This window comes from Sus scrofa, chromosome 13 (genome assembly GCF_054392235.1).
Source record: "Sus scrofa isolate SSC_HxYL_T2T_F1_AM1 chromosome 13, Sscrofa_HxYL_maternal_Yorkshire_Landrace_v2.0, whole genome shotgun sequence".
Taxonomy (NCBI): domain Eukaryota; kingdom Metazoa; phylum Chordata; class Mammalia; order Artiodactyla; family Suidae; genus Sus; species Sus scrofa.
In genome coordinates, this window is record NC_139395.1 from 126,165,186 (window position 1) to 126,183,986 (window position 18,801).

General features: G+C 36.2%; 1 protein-coding gene and 1 long non-coding RNA gene across 8 annotated transcripts in view; one reads left to right on the plus strand and one right to left on the minus strand.

Moving 5' to 3' along the window:
* LOC146397598 (uncharacterized) overlaps positions 1-18,801 on the plus strand; it is a 115,104-nt gene that overhangs the window by 92,333 nt on the left and 3,970 nt on the right. The gene's annotated exons all lie outside the window — the stretch shown is intronic.
* SPATA16 (spermatogenesis associated 16) overlaps positions 1-18,801 on the minus strand; it is a 242,312-nt gene that overhangs the window by 43,961 nt on the left and 179,550 nt on the right. For all 7 annotated transcript variants that reach the window (XM_084986709.1, XM_084986712.1, XM_084986707.1 and 4 more), the window contains 1 exon segment: positions 17,191-17,338. In XM_084986709.1, coding sequence (XP_084842835.1) covers positions 17,191-17,338 — 148 coding nt within the window.

Sequence of the window (18,801 nt, forward strand, 5' to 3'; positions counted from 1 at the left end):
ATTTTTATTCCATTTGCATGCAGAACAAATTGCAGTTGTATGAACATTTAGCCTAGCAGGTGGTCTATGACCCCAAATGACGACATACTTACCAGATGTTGAATCTCATGTAACATTAATTTGAGTGCTGATTGTTCTCAATTTTATGCTCATAAACATCTACCTGCAATCAAAAAGCCCTGTGCCTCTGATGGATATGAAAGTTAACCAGAATACAGCGTCCTTTGGTAGGGAAGTTGAATTGATTAAAAACGTCTTCTTTGCTCCTGTCACATCAGAAGAAAACTTGGGAGAGATAAATCCCTTAATGTATTCCTCTACAATTTATCGCAATTGGAGATAAAATTTAGATGACTATGACCGAATTTATTATTAAAAAAATCAGTTTGCAGGTATGACACAGTTCCAAGTTCTTACCATTAGGGAAGTGGGCATTTTAAAAGAGAGTATTAAAAAAAAAGAATATTAAAGAGTATGCAGATTAAATTTCTTGCAGAAGTGCAATCTTTAATTTTTTCCCCTCCAAGTGAAAGATGTCCAACTCTCAGCAAAAGATGATGAAGTTTGCCCTTTATCAAGAACCTTTTCTTAAGAATTGACCAGTTTTCAGGCACTCAAGTCATTCATGTTCTTCAACCTTCTGTATAATTGCCTGACTCCCTCCTTAAAATCCCCTCCCAGGAGTTCAGTGACAGTCTCCTTTCTTTCTCTGCCTGTTTCCCTCTCCTTCTCTCTGCCTCTCTTCCCCTCTCTCCTGTACACACATACATGCTGCTTCCTCTTCATGTCTCCTCCTGTTTCTCATTCAGTGCATCTCTAAGCTCTCCTGCTCACCAATATGTTCTTTGTATGTACACTCTTGGGGGAATTTCTCTATTCTTGAGGCATTAATTGTTATCTCTAACCAAAAGATTGGGGGGGTCAATGCTATAATTTCATCTGCAAAATTTCACCAGTTTCAAACACAGCATTTCCAAATGCCTACTGGGATATTGCTGTTTGCTCCCCATTACAAATGTTACCTCACATACAGCAAATATATTCTTTTAAAGTGATTTTTTAATCTCCACAATGTCTACCTTCCCCACATTTCACCAGTATATTATAAAGCTAGCCCTTGTTCATCTAATTATTCTGACTCAAAATTTTGAAGCCATTGTTGACTTTTATTTCCTTTTATTCTCTGACATTTAATGAATCTCAAAAACTCATTAAGTCTTCCCATGGTAATAGAACTCATATTAATCACCTTCTTTGCATTATCATTAATACTACCCTGGTCAAATTTCTGATCACATAGCATCTGCCTTACAGAAAACATTTCCCAACAAGCCTCACTGCCTCCATTATCATTTCATGCCGATATATCTCCACACCACCATCCAGTGAGTATTTTTGGAATGTCACCTTTGTCATGGTCACATCCTTCCTCAGGAACTTCATTGATTCTTTCCTGATATTCAAGGCTATCAACTCTGTGCATGTATTTCACAGTCTATACTTCATTCCTATGTTTTCTCCAGTATAAACCTTTCTTATCAGTTCTGCTGATTTCACTAATTTGCACCATCCTGTGCTTATCTTTATAAGGAACTTTGTGCTTTTCTGCCCTGAAACACCTACTTATTCTCCCCATATTTTCTTTGTTCATTTGATCATCATCCTTCCAGATGTGCCTAATTTAAGTCCCACCTAGTCCATAAATGGCTTCCTGAGTATTTCAGTACCCTCCTTCCTTCTTCTTTCTTTCTTTCTTTCTTTTTTCTTTTTTTTTGTCTTTTTAGGGCCATACCCTTGGCATATGGAGTTCCCAGGCTAGGGGTCAAATCCGAACTATAGCTGCTGGCCTAAGCCACAGCAACGCCAGATCCAAGCCGTGTCTGCGAACTTCACCACAGCTCACGGCAACACTAGGTTCTTAACCCACTGAGTGAGGCCAGCGATCGAACCTGCATCTTTAGTCAGATTCGTTTCCACTGACACAACTGGAACTCCACCCTCCTTCCTTTGAACTCTTAAGAACACCTATACCATTCACTGTAGCATGAATCTACTAACTTTTCACAGGGAGATGTCTCATCTCTCCAGTAAGTTTTAATCTTGAAGATCACATCTTCGAGTTACCTGCATGCCCTAGCATCTAGTAGGTGCTCAATCAATACTTGAGAGTGAATCTAAGAAAAACAAAACAGAACAGAACAAAAACAATTTTTCTAAATCCTATTTTTTAAAATAGTCTTGGTAAGACTAGAACTTCAAAAAAAAAATCAAAGCTAATGAAATGTTCAGAGCTTCTGATTTATTTCTATGTCACTAAACTTAGGAAAGACTATCACGGACTTAGTTGTTCATTTTACCTAAAACTTAAATGATTTTTGTTCTATTAATGAAGGGTGAATGAGGTGAAATAATCTGTCTCAGATAACACAGTGGAGTAGATGCTCAAATGAACAGAGCATCTTTGCTTATACGGAAAAATTAGTTTCATATTCAAGTTGGACCCTTGATGTAGCATGTTCTCTGGGAAATGTGGACTCTTGGTCACAAATTAAGATTGGATTAATAGAGAGTGTCTGGCTTAGTGAAACTGGCAGCACCAGAAAAGCATCTGCAAAAATGTGAAATATTGATTGTAGATCAGCAGACTCATCTGTATATATGAGGGGCAGCTTATTTTTTATGAAGTTAAACATCTGTAAAATAAAATTTGAGCTCTCTGGACATAAAGTATAAAATACAGATGCCATCAGCTGCAGCATTTTCTGTTGGACACCTCATCATAATCACAGCCAACAGATTGTGAATAAACTTTTCAAAGCAGTTTTTTAAAAAAGAAAAATCACTGAGGTTTTAAAACTCTTTTAGAAATACGCAGATTTGTTAGGGTTCTATCATCACCTTTCTCTAAGTTTCATTTCCTTTGGTGTCTATGTGATTTCTCTGCCCTTTGTCCATAAAAAAAATGTTCTGACATTTTGGGTTAGAGCAAAATCTCATTTCTAAAGGTCCCAGTTGTTCAGTGTGAGATGGGACGATGTCAGTTTTATATGACTTCTTTTTTAGTGATCGGTTTCAGAGTTGAGCTCCCCTAGTCCCTTCATAATGTCAACACTTTGTCATTACTTCTTTCCCGATCATTTTGTGGATTTTATCTTGTACTCCTTTTAATGCCAATACTTCTATCTTGGAAGTTATCCACAAATTCACATCAGCAAGAAAAAAGCAAAAGGCAGCAACTTTGCAGCTAACTTGTCATTATTGCCCCCCATAAATAATAAAAGTTTCTGCTTTTAAAAACGTAGATAGAGCATTTTGATTTTTGCATTTGCTGTATGAAAAAGCTATATGTACAATGAATCTTTGTATAATAAATTATATTTTGTCTTTGACCTTCGTTATAGTTTCAGAGTTATAGATGCAGGTGAAAAAATTTCGTTTTTATTCCTAAGATTCCCAGTGGTGACTTCAGGTGGCTGATCTATTTCTCTAAAACCAACCTTTATATATATGTTTCCTGCCTAACCCATATATAAACTTTGAAAAATAATTCCAAAATATTATTATACATAGTTCATTTTTATTTCCCTTGGAATTCTTATTGATTCCAAAGTTACATGTTTAATCAGCTGTATTGTATTTATTCTAGGGAAGTTCCTTAATTCCATCCCCACCAAAGTAGATTTGAGACAAACATGAAAGATACTGACATTTCCTTCAATATTTATTAGATTCACAATTAGTGAACTAATATATTGTTGCTAAAATTCCCTTAATGACTGTACTTTTGCAGCCATTGGATTGGACATTTGTTGGTTGGCTACCTAACATGTATTCCCTCTTTGCCTCTTTTTTTTCACTTGGAGAATTCTTTCAATCTTTACCTACTCTAAAAGTGAGACCCAATTGACTTAAGGAAGTCAATCCATGGCATGACCTTGAGCTCAGTTTTGGTTCAAGCATAAGCATATAATGTAATTTGGGCCAATGAGAAAGAGTAAGTCCCAGGAATTTGGTGGAAGAAACATTCACTGCTTCTTGGGACAGCGTGATTTGAGATCTGTAATAACATCTGAGCATTTTTCTATGACACAAGATCCTAGTGCTTAAGGGTATGGTTCAGGTAGTGGAATATCAGGTAGAACTGGAGATTAAGGCTGACTGTAGAAAATAGAGCAGCAAGTGAACTATCAAATCAAGTGTACTTAAATGTAGTCCTGCCTGTGGATATTTTAGTTATGGAAATCAATGTATTTCATGCCTCCCCCTCCCCCTTTAAAACATAAATATGCTGAAGTCAGTTTGAGCTGTGATTCCTACTCCTTGAAACCAAAGATTTCTGATAGAGGAATTTAGCTAGTAGTCCAATATACCTACAAATACTATGGAATCCTTAAAATGTCATAGCTGGTATGTAAAACAGTTATAAATTCTTCAAGCTGACTAATTGGGAAGAATTATTTCTTATTTAAGAAATATAATAGTTTGAGGATTAGGAATAATTTTTATAGCTAGTAAGTACAAAGATAGTAAAATTGACTACATTTTAGTGAAGCTATTATTACAACATTGCAATACTATATTACCAATAACTAGACTTAGGTATATGAGGCAATACAAAATAATAAATGTTTAGCATCATTTTTCTTGATCAACGTTATTATTTTTCCATTTTGGATTAGATTCTACATATTTCAAAAAGTGATGGGTAATTAACTAATAATGCATATTAAGGCTTTCAGATTATATAAGATTTTTAATTTTCCTTACTCTCTGAAGTGGTAGTCTACTCATTTGTTGATATTCCACTCTGGACTTGTAATGACTTGTCTTAAGTAAATAGATGTGTCATTAAAAAAAGGTGTGAAATAGTGCTTGAGGAAGACAGATCAAAAGGAAAAGTAAGAGATGAGTGATGAAGCCATAGGTCATATTAATACATGAAATGTATTTTGTAGTTCCTATATGCTTTCTGGAGGTAAAGAAGTTCAGCTATCTCATTCACAATGTTCCTAAAATGATAAAAACAATCAGCTCAGAGAAGCAAAGCAATTACTTTTCTTGAGACCAAAGATTTTATTTTTATTTTGGTTTGTTTTCTGTTAAAATTGGTTTTGGAGTGCTGCAATTTTTATTTGATAAGTACAATTATTGAAGACAATTAAAATTATAAGATATCATGTATAAAAATTATTATTACTCATGAATTATGATTAATGAGCAGATGATCTTAGGGTAATGACTTAGTAATCTCCTATAGTTAATATATAAAATTTGAAAGTCAGCAAGTTTTTGATTTAGGATTTTTTTTTTCTAAAGAGGAGCACAAATTTATTGTATAAGCTATCTGAAATTCATTTTTATCCCTGTTATGCCATATTTATAACAACTGAACCCTAAATATTTATTTATTTTACTTTTTTAATAATGATTTTTGTTTTTTTCCATTATAGCTTGTTTATAGTGTTCTGTCAATTTTCTAAAGTACAGCATGGTGACCCAGTTACAAATACATGTATAGATTGTTTTTTCTCACATTATCATGCTCCATCATAAGTGACTAGACATAGTTCTCAGTGCTACACAGCAGGATATCATTGCTTATCCATTCCAGAGGCAATAGTTTGCATCTATTAACCCCAAGCTCCCAATCCATCCCACTTCCTCCCTCTCCTGCTTGGCAACCACAAGTTTTTTCTCCAAGTCCATGATTTTCTTTTGTGGAAAGGTTCATTTAGCTGTATATTAGATTCCAGATGTAAGTGATACTAATTTAGGATTTGATAAGATGTTGCTTACATATAGAAATCTAAGAGATTATCATTTTATTTTATTATTTTAATATTTCATTTATTATGTTTTTAAATTTTATTTTAAAATTTTATTTTTCATTTTATTTTTATTTTTTAATTTTTTAAAATTTAATTTAATTTTTTAATTTAATTTTTTGCTTTTTAGGGCCACAGGTGCAGCATATGGAAGTTCCCAGGCTAGGGTTTGAATCTGAGCTACAGCTGCCGGCCTACACCACAGCCATAGCAACACCAGATCTGAGATATATCTGCAACTTACACCACAGATCATGGCAATGCTTGTTCCTTAACCCACTGAACAAGGTCAGGGATCAAAACTGCATCTTCATGGATACCAGTCAGATTAATTTCTGCTGAGCCACAGGGGAAACTCCAAGATTATCTTGATTATTAGGCATTGGATGTTACTCTTCACTATTCATTATTAGCAGTCAGTTTAGTTGTGATGAAAATTTTAATCTCTTTTCTTCCTGTTAAACTCAGAAACAAAATGTCTGCCTTTGACCACTATTATTCTCCACAGCTTTTGAATTTAAGGCTAAAGGAATAAGACCTGAAATAAAAATGAGAGATAAAAATTTTGGAAGTAAAGAGACAAAATGTCATTACTTAAGAAAAGATGCATATTTACGTAGAAAATCTAAGAGGAGAAACTGAAAATCTATTAGCATAGGCAAGAGTACAGTAAGGTATAAAAAAGAGGGAGTATAAAACCCCCACAATAAACAGATGTAAGATTTAAAAAGTCAATCAAAATACATAGGTATAATAAGATGCACAGTATCATGAAAATACTGTTTTGTTCACTAATAGCAAAATGATATATTAGAAACAATCTTAAGATATATATTTGAGATGAATTGATTATCTAATTTATCTGACAAATATTTATAGACCCTCCTTACTAGAGTCTACATAAATGTGTCAGGCATTATGATAAAATGGTAGGATAATGAATGCCATGATGTTGCTTACTATTTGGTGCATGCAGTAGACAAGTAAACAGTCAACTACAATACAACATGGGGCATTCTTAAATAAAGGCGAGACTAGGGTACTAGTGAATGATGGAGATAGAAAAATTCAACCATTGACCAAGGAAGTTAGCAAAATAAACTTGTCTGGGTCCTGGAGTAGGATGTTTTTTCTTGTGGGAATTAACTCTAGGCATGGTGATAAGTTTGGACTTATACCACTTAGATGGCCCAAGAAATCTCAGCTCTAGAAATAAAGGCTCTCTGTTTGGTGGTATTCTATAGTGTTTGGAAAAATCAAAAGAAAATATTCTCTGGAAGGATGCAAAATTAACCCAGACTTTACTACAGATAAAGCCACACTGAATAGTAGCTTGCACCCATGAGTGAAAACACCCAAAGATATTATCTACAATAAGTGCAAGATGGTGTGGTATTATAGAAAGATATTTGGTCTTTGTCCTTAGTTCCTGGCACAGAGCTTCTATAATGCTTAGAATTTCCTGAGTGATAAAGGATGATTGGAATGTCTTTTGTTCTACAGACTCTTGGCATGTCCCTAGATAGCTTCCTTCAGAATAGGAGGTAGTTTCAAGAAAGACCAAACCTTGGTTAGAAGCTTAGAACTTTAAGCCCCATTTCCCAAACCTCTAGGGAGGGGAGAGAGACTGGAAATTAAGTTAATCACTAGTGGCGAGTGATTTAATCAGTCATAATGAAACCTCCATAAAACCCTCTAGAGGACAGTATTTGGAGAGCTTCTGGGTTAGTGAAGTACAGTGAGGTACTGGTAGAGTGATATACCTAGGGAGAGCACTGAAGCTCCATAAACACACACACACATACGCACACACTTTGCCCTCTGTCTCTTCCATTTGGCTATTCTTGAGCTGTTTCTTTTTATAATAAACCAGTAATGGTAAGTAGAGCATTTTCCTGATTTCTGTGAATCATCCTAGAAAATTATAGAATCTGAATTGGGGGTTGTGGGAACCCCAGATTTATGGCTGGCTGGTTGGAAGCTCAGGAAGCCTGGAACTTATGACTAGCATCTGAAGTGGGGGGACAGTGCTGCAGGGCTGAATCCTTAATCTGTGCAATCTTTGCTAACTCAGGAGTTAGTTCCAAAGTTAAACTGAATTTTGTTGAGTGTTGGAGAGTGGCAGAGTGTTGCAGAGGTGGTATGGAAAACCCCTACATAGTTTCAGAAGTGTTGTGAGGAACAAGAAAGTCCTAGAAATGCAATCAGGATTTGATAGAATGGTCCTGGATCATGAAAACATGTGGTTTGGGAAGAGAAAGGATAAAAGGGTAGAGGGTAAGAATCTTTGGTTCTTGGATGGCTACCCATGGTGTGAAACTACAGCCGTGCTCTGCTAAGTTACTAAAGGTAAAAGTTACCAATTGTGGAGATTAATCCAACTTGTGGGAAGTGGGTTCACTGGATTCGTTAAGCAAATGAACCAGAAAAACCTGAATATACAATCCCCTGGTTATTGTCATGTGTTATTGCTGTCATGAAATGAAGAGAAAGTGCTGGGTTGGAGTTGAAAGATTTTGGTTGGTCTGAGTTTTGGTCGCTAGCCCAAAGCCTCTTTCATAGGGGAAAATTATGTGGGAACAATACAAAGTGGTTCTAAGACTTCTGATTATCAAGAAAATAGTCCTCATGTAGATCAGCAAAAGCAAGAAACTACTGAAACCACGGGGTATATTGAAAGTGTTATTTACATTGTAGATAGATATCTTCAGCCTCCCAAAGAACCCTGACTAAAATAAATTGTGAGAATGACTAACCAGGGACAGGTTTTTTTTGTTTGTTTTTGTTTTTTTGGCTATGCTCCTGGCATGTGGAAGTTCCTCCTCCAGGAATCAAACCTGGGCCACAGCAGTGACAATGCTGAATCCTTAATCACTAGGTCACCAGGGAACTCCTGGGGGCTGTTGTTTTTAAATGCTGCAAGTGAAAGAGCACAGTTGGGTTGATGTAGGACCCACAGCTCACTATGGAACAATCACAGATGGCTATATATAATCACACAGCAGGTAATTCCCTAAGGGAGCAGCAAGCTTGATGAAAGGCTACTGCAAAGTTGGCTTACCCTGAGGAGGGAAACTGTATAATTTCCCCAGAAATGACAAATGGACTTCCTCACATGATTGAGTGGACATGCTTTGTATGCATGATATTCGGTACCAGTGGTTAAGGGCCTTCTGTGTAAACTTAGTGCAACAAAATATAAGTTTATTGCTGCAAAATAGAGCAACAGCGGAGGAAGCCTTATCAATTTTTTGTCTGAGTTTCTTGTCATGGGCCTTATAAGATGCTAGTAAAACATTAGCATAATTAATAAGAGAATGGGGAGAAAGAAAGGGGAGATAAAAGCAACTCATCCCAGCAGTATAGACATTTTATAATGGTTTTTAAGAAATAAGATGATTAAGGCAAACAGGATAGGAGTGAAAAAAGGACAAAAAGAGGGAAGGTCAAGGGATTTGGGTCTGAGGTGTGAACAATTTTTGATGGTTATTAGGAAATGGGAGAAGTAAAATAGCATAGAGACAGACAAAGATAGAAAATGTAATAAAGAGCTTCAGTGATATGGAGGATAGACTAGGAAGAAGTAGTAAATACCTCGTTAAATTTCTTAAATGAAAAAATTTCAAACAGAGACTGTAGTAATTTTTTGAAAAAAGATAATCTGTCAGAATTTATGAAAGACATGATTCTTAGATTATGGACCATGATGACTTCCAAGTCAGGACAATAGTTACCTTGGTGAGAGGTAGGGAGTGGTTTGGGATTTTTAAAGAGGCCAGGCAAGGATATCTGCAGACAGAGGTGATATTTTATTTTATGACTCAATGTTTACTTTGTATTAATTAGTTAAGTTAGTAATTTTATTTATTTATTTATTTATTTATTTATTTATTTATTTATTTATTGTCTTTCTGCCATTTCTTAGGCCGCTCCTGAGGCATATGGAGGTTCCCAGGCTAGGGGTCAAATCGGAGCTGTAGCCACCTGCCTATGCCAGAGCCACAGCAACACGGGATCTGAGCCATGATGGCAACGCCTGATCCTTAACCCACTGAGCAAGGGCAGGGATCGAACCTGCAACCTCATGGTTCCTAGTCGGATTCGTTAACCACTGAGCCACAATGGGAACTCCAGTCGTTTGTTTTAGATATGTGATATATCATAATAAAAATGCTTTAAAGAATAAATAAAAAGAAAAATACGAATAACTTGGATAGGGCTCTATTTTAGGTATGAAATGCAGTGATTTTCTCTGGACCACAAGGTCATCAGGAAAAGCTCCTGTGTAAAAGGTGTGAGTTAACTGAGCCACGTATTAAAGCATAAATAAATAGGATCTGAATGCCAAATATGCAAATTAAAGAAAAGGATAAAACTACAAAATAGAAAATTTGAATTCTCTCCAAAATTGACTCACAGTATTTAAAATTTAGATTGTAGAGGTATTGTCTCATTGTGATTGAGAGTTCAGTCTTTAGGGATTTTAATGCTCAGCTGCATGATTTATTTGATGGCAGTGCCTAATGATGAGCTATATAATTACAGACTAGCTAGATTCGACAGCATAAGTAAGTGTTTCAGGAAAAACAAATCTCAACATGAGTATTTATCTCACTACTCACTACTCCTTTACCTGTTGAAATGAGCTCTCTTTTGTTTTGAAATGGTTAAGGGGTTTTTTATGCAGACTAAGGTAACTGGTGATGGATAAGAACCTGAGAAACTGGAAAGGCTATCAAGATTGACACTGGGAAGGGCTTAATCTCTTTATGATGGGATAAATTTGAGGAGTGTAATTTGGAGAGCTAAGAGTGGGAAAGGGAACTTGAAGGGAAGCTGCCATGTAAGTGTGTGTGTGTGTGTGTGTGTATGTGCTCACGCGTGTTACAAGATTTTACCGAGCATTATGGATCAGATACCTCTGCCACCTGCTTCCTGCCATGTATCTCATTCCAACTGCATCACTTTGCTCCAACCCATTGGTTTTTCTTGAGAGGCTACAATAAAAACTTATATTACATTGATTTTTTTTTGGGTTATTGACTGGTATTTCTTTAATTGAAACAATGTCTGTCTTCAGTCAGATCCTATAAGAATGTAAAATAATATAAGCAGGTTGCACTACACTTCCAGGGAGGTCCAGGAGAAATTCAATAATAGGAGATAAGAGACAGTAGATGAGGGCAACCACAGGCAAACGGTGTTGTAACCCGCTATTGCAAAAACCACTTAACTGCCTCTTGAGAAGTGTTTTCTTTCATCAGATAGAACAGTGCCAGAATAGGACACTTCCCATTGGGAAGACCAGCATTTTAATATTTTAAGAACAGAGACTTTAGCTCCATATATGAGGGATTTCTTTACTTTGGGAATGATTCTACCAAGAATTCTAGTACAAATATAAGGTGATTTATCATCTTTATAACCAACCTGGCTGTAGCACTTTCATAATAGTATTGTGGATGTAGGCACTTTAATTCTATGAATTTTTCCATTTGATAAAGTGAGTCAGAAAGAGGAAAATAATCTAATCTTAGAAACTCTTGATCATGATAAAATTATTTTAAGGAGGAAAGAATAAAGTGAGGAATTTTAACTTCACATTTTAGAGAGCATAAGAATGTATTATCCTTACTGGTAAGTGATGACTGTGAAAGAACAAGGTTATAAATTTCAGTGAAAAGCAATTTTTAAAGGTCTATTTTAGAACAATATATTATTCCTCTGAACATACATATTTACTCTTGGGAGTTAAATTGCATTGGAAAGACAAAATATGACTCTATCCACCTAAGTGTTAAAGTAATTGATATCTGATCCAGAAAACTTTTCTATTAAACATTACTAAGCACAGATCCATTACTGAATATTTATTTATTTAGCAAATAAATCTTGATGTTTTCATCAAGAGGAGACAGGATATGCTTATTGTATTACTTTATTATTATTAAAATACAACCATGCAAGAATAAGAACTCTACAGAATTACATTATTTCATTGGAATATATGAATAAAAATCTCAAGCAAAATCTTTATAAATGAAAACATAATAATTCTGGGGCTGGTGAATTATTATTTGTTTTATATACCCTGACTACTCTACATGAATCAAACTGAATTTTCCCTTAAATAAGAAAAATGGAGAGCTACACTGCTAAAAATTCAGTAATTTTTTCTCCATGAAACATAATACAACATAGCTCTATTATAATATGGCTTGAAGATTTTGGTGGGTCTTACCACATTCCCAAAATAGCAAAGAATGCACAATAAATTCCTGAGGATATATAAGCCTGGTTGCCCCACAAGGCACATTTGAATTTTAACCCTCCCTTATCAGTTTTGTAGAAATTATAAGGGCAATATTGTCCTTGTGCCTGACACTGGGGGTAAAGTAGGTTTTTCTCATGATAAATCGCTAATGTAGTTTGTCCATTCAATAAAAAAAATTAAAAGTACTTAGACCTCTATGCATTTCAAGATGAATTTTTACAGCTTTTTCCTTTGCATCTATTTTTTAGGTGTACATCCCTGAAAAGGGTGACTGTGAATTAGGGGCTAGCTAGAAAGAATACACTGCCTGGGAGATTTCTGTCATGAAAACTCTTTGTGCTTATCACCACCATCTCTGCCAGTTATTACTGGGCTCACGGTACTGTCACGTGACCAAGGAGTAATGAACTCAATATTTTCTTGATAAAGGTGACCTGGAGTTGGGCAGAGTTTCTGAGTTAGAGGTGTGTCTGCCAACCTCTGCTGGGAGAACTAAATGTGTTAGTCTCCAAGTTTTAATGATAATACCTACTTATCCAGTAGAACTTTGATCCATAAACTTTGATCCAAGATCTCCAAGGTACAGATTTTATGACCTTCATCTGTTGATTGTTTATTTAGATGACTTCTGTAATTCTTGCTTATGCGTTCAATTTCTCTTGCTGCAATGAAAACTATGTAATTGTGTTCTATCTCCCATGGGGCATCAGTATCTCTCCTGAAATGTCCCCTTATTGTGAGTGGGCACAAACACATATGTATGAGAACATCCACCTGCAGCTCTACCAGGAGGGAGGATTGAGCTGGAGGTAGAAGAGAACATACATAATGGAGAAATGTTTACCCATCCTCTGTTGAGTTCCCATGAATTTACTGTGTATACTGTAGCCGGAGTAGGAAGCTTCCTACTTGTTATGATGTAAGGCAGTGTATTAGGGTAAAGCTATTTGATTTAAGAGAGAATCTCCACATCTCAGCAATCTAAAGCAAGAGAATTTTTTTTGTTGTTCATATGGGTATTCAGTGACTTGCTCTCATATGGTCATTTGGGCATCCAAGCTTCCTTTGTCTTGTAGCTTCTTTAGTTCCACAGTCCTATCCACCCAGTCAATGGCTAGGGAAAGAGAGTTCTGCATGGTAGAGGTTTATGGGTCAGGGCTGGGAGTGGCATATGTTATTTGAGTCCACATTTCATTGGCTGTTACTGAGCCACAAGCCTCACCTGACTGTAAAGGAGGCTTAAAATGTATTCTAATCACATGCATGGGGGGAAAAGAAGGGAGTTCAGTAAACAGCTAGCCAGTCTTTGCCACTTTTAATGGCAAGGACTTCTATCTCCAAACTGCTCCCTCATCTGTTTTCTCCTACATTATTCTTTTAGAGTCAGCCTTCCATTCTACAGTTAGAGCTTATATTTTAATTGAAATATTCTCTAGAGGAGATGGAAAATTTTCACCCTGTATGTAATACGTATATAATGTGTGTGTGTGTATGTATGTATAAGTATAAATTACTAAAGTCATATCCTTTCTTAGAAGCAGATATATTTTAGTACTGCCTAGTATATAGTACCTGGAATATATGTGCTCAATACATGTTTGATAAATAAATGAATAGATGAATACACTACCCATCTCCATTTTAGATGATGTTCTTGTCCTGAGAATTTTGGGATTCTAGAGCATGAAGAAAAGGAGAAGAGAAATGGAGAGAAATGGCAGAATAACCTATCAAATTGGAGAGAGGGCTAATAAAACTTCCAGTCTCCAGTGGAGTAGAGGGGATTTCTAGAGTAAGATCCAGAAGGGGACTGTGTTCACAAGCCAGCACTCTGCCAGCGAGAGGGCATCTTAGCAGCCCTAGTCTGGGCCAACTTGTGTGGTAGGGATGGTTGGTATACATATAAATAAACATCTATACCAGGAGGCCTGCACTTAGATCACCTACTGTGTCACATAAGTGAGCCCACCAGGCTCTGCTCAAGCCCACAGAGCCATCTCGAGCTGCCCTAGCCATGTAATCAGCAGCCGTGCCAGCCTGCACCAGACTTTAAAAGAGGACTCTTTTCTCACATGCCCGCTGACTCCTTTGGACACTAGGAATGCTTGAGCTCTGTGAGAGTCGAAACCAAACCACAGGGAGAAGGAAATCCTGTGGAAGGGGGAAAACAGCTGGTGAATTTGATTAAATAGTTACTGAAGAGAGACAAAATTGTAGAAAAGATTGGATGGGGTTGAATCCCATGGGGCAGGATAGACAATATTTTTGGCTCTGGGCAGACTAAAGACAAATAGATGTAGGTTAAAAAGTCTTATGTTTGCACACATCTGTTGTGTGATTGTCCAGTTGCACCTGCTGTATGACTGTTGAAATAAATAACTGAATGCATTTTTGGCAGCATAGAAACTCCTTAAATTCTATCTGCAAGGCAAATAAAAGGAGAATCCTGGTATTTGGGAGGCCCAACAAAAACAAAGTAACTAATCTCCTAGGACCTCTCTCTCTTTGTGTGACTAATTTTCTAGCTGCTGCTGTTGATGCCTTCCCAAATCACCACTCTGCAGCTCCTGTGAGAATTATCCAGAAGCTACAGATCACATTTGACCTGCTGCCTTCCTTACCTTGGAATTGCCTGGGTGGGGGTGGTGGGGAGAAGAAGAGATTCCACTAAGATTTTCACTGTTAGGAACAGTGGTTTCACCATCATTCCAACAATGGTTTTGGAGAGAGCCCTTAATCATTTGCAATGGGTGCAAGTAATGTCATCAGGGCAATAATCTGTTAGTACCCAAGTACCCGTGCTACAGAGCAAAGAACCTAATCAGTCCTAATGTAATTTAAAATTCTAAATGGGCTTTTCTACCTCCCCTTCTCCTCTAGAAGCTGCGTCTTTCCTCTCTCCATTTTCATGTAGCACTGTCACACTCCAGCAATTAGTAATTATAAAATAATAGAAACAATCATCAGTAACTTATAATTATCTTCTCTTCCAAAGTATAAGATCCTTGAGCATGAAACGTCTTGCCAACAGATCATAATTCATCTTGATAACAGGTTTGATGGAGTTATATGAGACAAGAATCTGGTTCATTAATGTTATTATTGTTTTTAAACCATCAGTGGCAACACTGCTTCTTAAGTATTAATTAATCTTCATGACTTCTCTGCAAAGTAGGTTAAATATAACTAAATTTATTCTGCTAGTAGAGGAATTGGCAAACTGGTGATTTCCTCAATGAATCTCTCTTTGTTACCAGTGGATCTGAGAATAGCTGTAGAAATAGTTGAATCTGAGTAATTTTCCATGACACTAGATTGACATAACTCTTCAGTGCTATTGATGCCTTCTCCCCTCCAAAAAAACCCTAAAGATTCATAACAAAATAATAAATGATTTATAACAATTAGCAAAAAATGCGAGTTCTGAAACGTTTTTATCTACTTCTTACAAAAGGCACAAACTAAGTCAATCAGCACCAATGGCAGTTATAACATGTGTGTGATTTCTTCTCTTGCGTTGCTTTCACATTTTCATTGTTCCTTAAGGGATTCACTATTCAATCATCACTAGTTATGTTTTAAAAATATCTTTCCTCTGAAGAGCTTGAGGCATTGGAGGAAATAAGGATTCCATAGGACCTAAATTTAATGTGTCCCATTTCTGCTTCTATCAGTTGGAAATAGTGTAGCTCAAATGAAGGACGTGGGTTCAAATCCAAGTCCTGCTGCCAGTGATTAGCTGATCTGCTGTGTATCTTTGGAAAAGCTCTTTGTTTTCTCTGAATGTTGCTTTCTAGTTTCTGAAGGAGGATCATCTTACTCTGCTCTTAAGTTATGGGAGTAACAAGAGATAATGAGTGCAGAGTGCCTGGCACCTTTAAAAGGATTATTAATCAGATACATCAGTGACTTGGCCCCAGAACCCTAACAAAAGAAATTCTGGGGACTTAACAGGATATGATATTAGATGTGTGTATTTAGAGATTTTGCTTAACATAGTAGTCATTGTTGATTGGCTCTTAATTTAGTACAAGAAAATCCTTGTCTTAATTCAGAATAACACTTGGAACAAAGTAGATAGTAAAAAGTATTTTGGAATGAATGAATAAAAGCAAGTGGCTTCCAAAGGCAAAAAGAGGAAAAAAAGAACACCATTGTGTTCTCCTTGTACATTTCGTATCCAGATCTCAGTGGCTACCAGTGGCACAAGAACATAATAAACGAAGCAAGTTTGAGGTGTGAGTTAGATGGAGGAAGGAAAGTAGAAATAGCAAGTACTGGAGAAAAAAAAAAAATCGATTTTTAGGAGTTCCTGTTGTGGTTCAGCGGGTTAAAAACCTGCCTCTTATCCATGAAAATGTGGGTTTGATCCCTGGTCTGGCTCAGTGGGTTAAGGATCTAGCGTTGCTGAAATGGCAACTGAAGCTCCAGTTTGATCACTAGCCTGGGAGGTGCAGCCCTAAAAAGAAAAAAAAAATCTGTCTTCAGGAAAATACTATAATCACCTAGTTTACTGATGAAGGATGTGGGGAAAGGTGACATTTTACCACAGGTTATTCCTTCATTTTTGGTATTTTTTTTTCTTTTTTTACTTTTTAGGACCACAGGTGTGGCATATGAAAGTTCCCAGGCTAGGGGTCGAATCGGAGCTACAGCTACAGGCCTATGTCACAGCCCCAGCAATGCCAGATTCAAGCCGGGTCTGCAATCTACACCACAGGTCACTGCAACACCAGATCCTTTAACCTACTGAGAGAGGCTAGGGATTGGACCTATATCCTCATGGATCCTAGCTGGGTTCATTACTGCTGCGCCACAACAGGAACTCCCCTTCATTTTTTATAATCTTAGTGTTTCTAGGTTTCACCTCTTCTCAAAAAAAGAAACATGTGGACACAAGGAATATTATGCTAGACCTATGGGGCTAGCCCCATTTAAAACCTTAAAATAACTTCCCATTTCAATTCAGCAGATTAAAATGACATATACCTAAAACTGAAATATAAACAAAAAACCAGAAACAAATACCTAACATATTTGTTTTTATGGAAATAAAGTGTTGGCTGATAACTTGAAGATACTAAATCTTACCTGTGTAGATAAATTCCACATATGCAGGATGAGTTTTTGTGAAAACTTCTTTAACTTTTTCTATTTTATCAGCTCTTATTTTTGTTGCAAATGGTGTGTACATAACCGAGAAAGATTCTGCTCTGGTGATGGCTTCTTCAATCATGGCCTGAGAGGAAGCAAACCACCCATTTGGCATCAGTAACAATATATGACTTTTGAAGAATGTAAAAAAAAAATATAATTACCTTTATGGATGATTTAAAAATCTATATACTGTACTGCAAAGATAACATATTTTGGTCTTGAATATTCATTAGAATGAAATTTTAATTAGTTCTGGAAATACTATTTCATATTAAGAAAGCCAATTAAATGAAGAAAATTTGTAAACAGACACCTTGAAACTGAGCTTGCTTTAAGATAAAAATAAAAATTCTGTTTTTTAAGGTGTCATTTTAAACTTGATTTTAAAAATAAAATTCTTAAGTTGAAGATAATTACCTTATGAACACACGTTGATGAGCCATTTGTACTTTAAAAAATGAATTGAAAAATCTAGATTTAAGTATTGTCTATAAATAACAGGACAAATTAGACAAACTACATATTTTTCTTCTTTCAGTACCTAACAAACCTTTTGGAATAAAAAAAAATCTTTCTCAACTTCCTCCCAGCAAAGCTTTCTTTCCCTCCAGATCACAAGAACTATTTTTTTGAGATGGATTCAGCTATTTAAGAATTTCTTTAAATTTTCTTTGCTCACGTATGGTACCATTCTTGATAAAACCTGCCATCACCCCGAGCTTCCTGTTTCAACTAGGTCCATTACTATTTGAAACAGACAAAAGGAAAGTTATGTGAAGTTTTAGAAGGAATTTATTCCTTTCCTACAACTTTTCCTTCTAACAAGGCTTGAATATTGAATAAAAAGTGGAAGTGTCTATAGTTATCTCATTTTTCTGAAAATAGCGTAAAAGTATATTATAAAAACTCATTTATTTATAGGAATAATTTTTTTCCCTGACAACAAAGTGCCAACAATCAGTACAGAAAAATAATAAATTTGAACTTTGCAACAAAGAAATTATTTAACAAATGGAATTAATATTATTCCTGGCACTGTACTTTGTAAACATGTTTTAGACTAATATTAATAGCAATAAAGAGTTGATTTTAAACTGAGAAACCTAATTTAGCTTAGGTTTAAACTGATGGTCTGTTGCACTCCTCAGTGACTTCATATGGCCCCTATGATCAATTTTCTAATTTGCGGTTTAAATTTGTGTGTGGCAAATTTCTGAATAGCTGAAAGAAAGAACTTAATTGTGGCTCACCGGAAACGAATCTGACTAGCATCCACGAGGGCTCGGGTTTGATCCCTGGCCTTGCCCAGTGGGTTAAGGATCCCTGGCCTTGCTCAGTGGGTTAAGGGCCTTGCCATGAGCTGTGGCGTGGGTTGCAAACATGGCTCGGATCCTGCGTGGCTGTGGCTGTGGCCAGCAGCTATAGCTCTAATTCGACCCCTAGCCTGGGAACCTACATATGCCATGAGTGTGGCCCTAAAAAGACCAAAAAAAAAAAAAAAAAAAAAAAAAGAACTTATATTGCCCACAGCACTCACTGATCTTT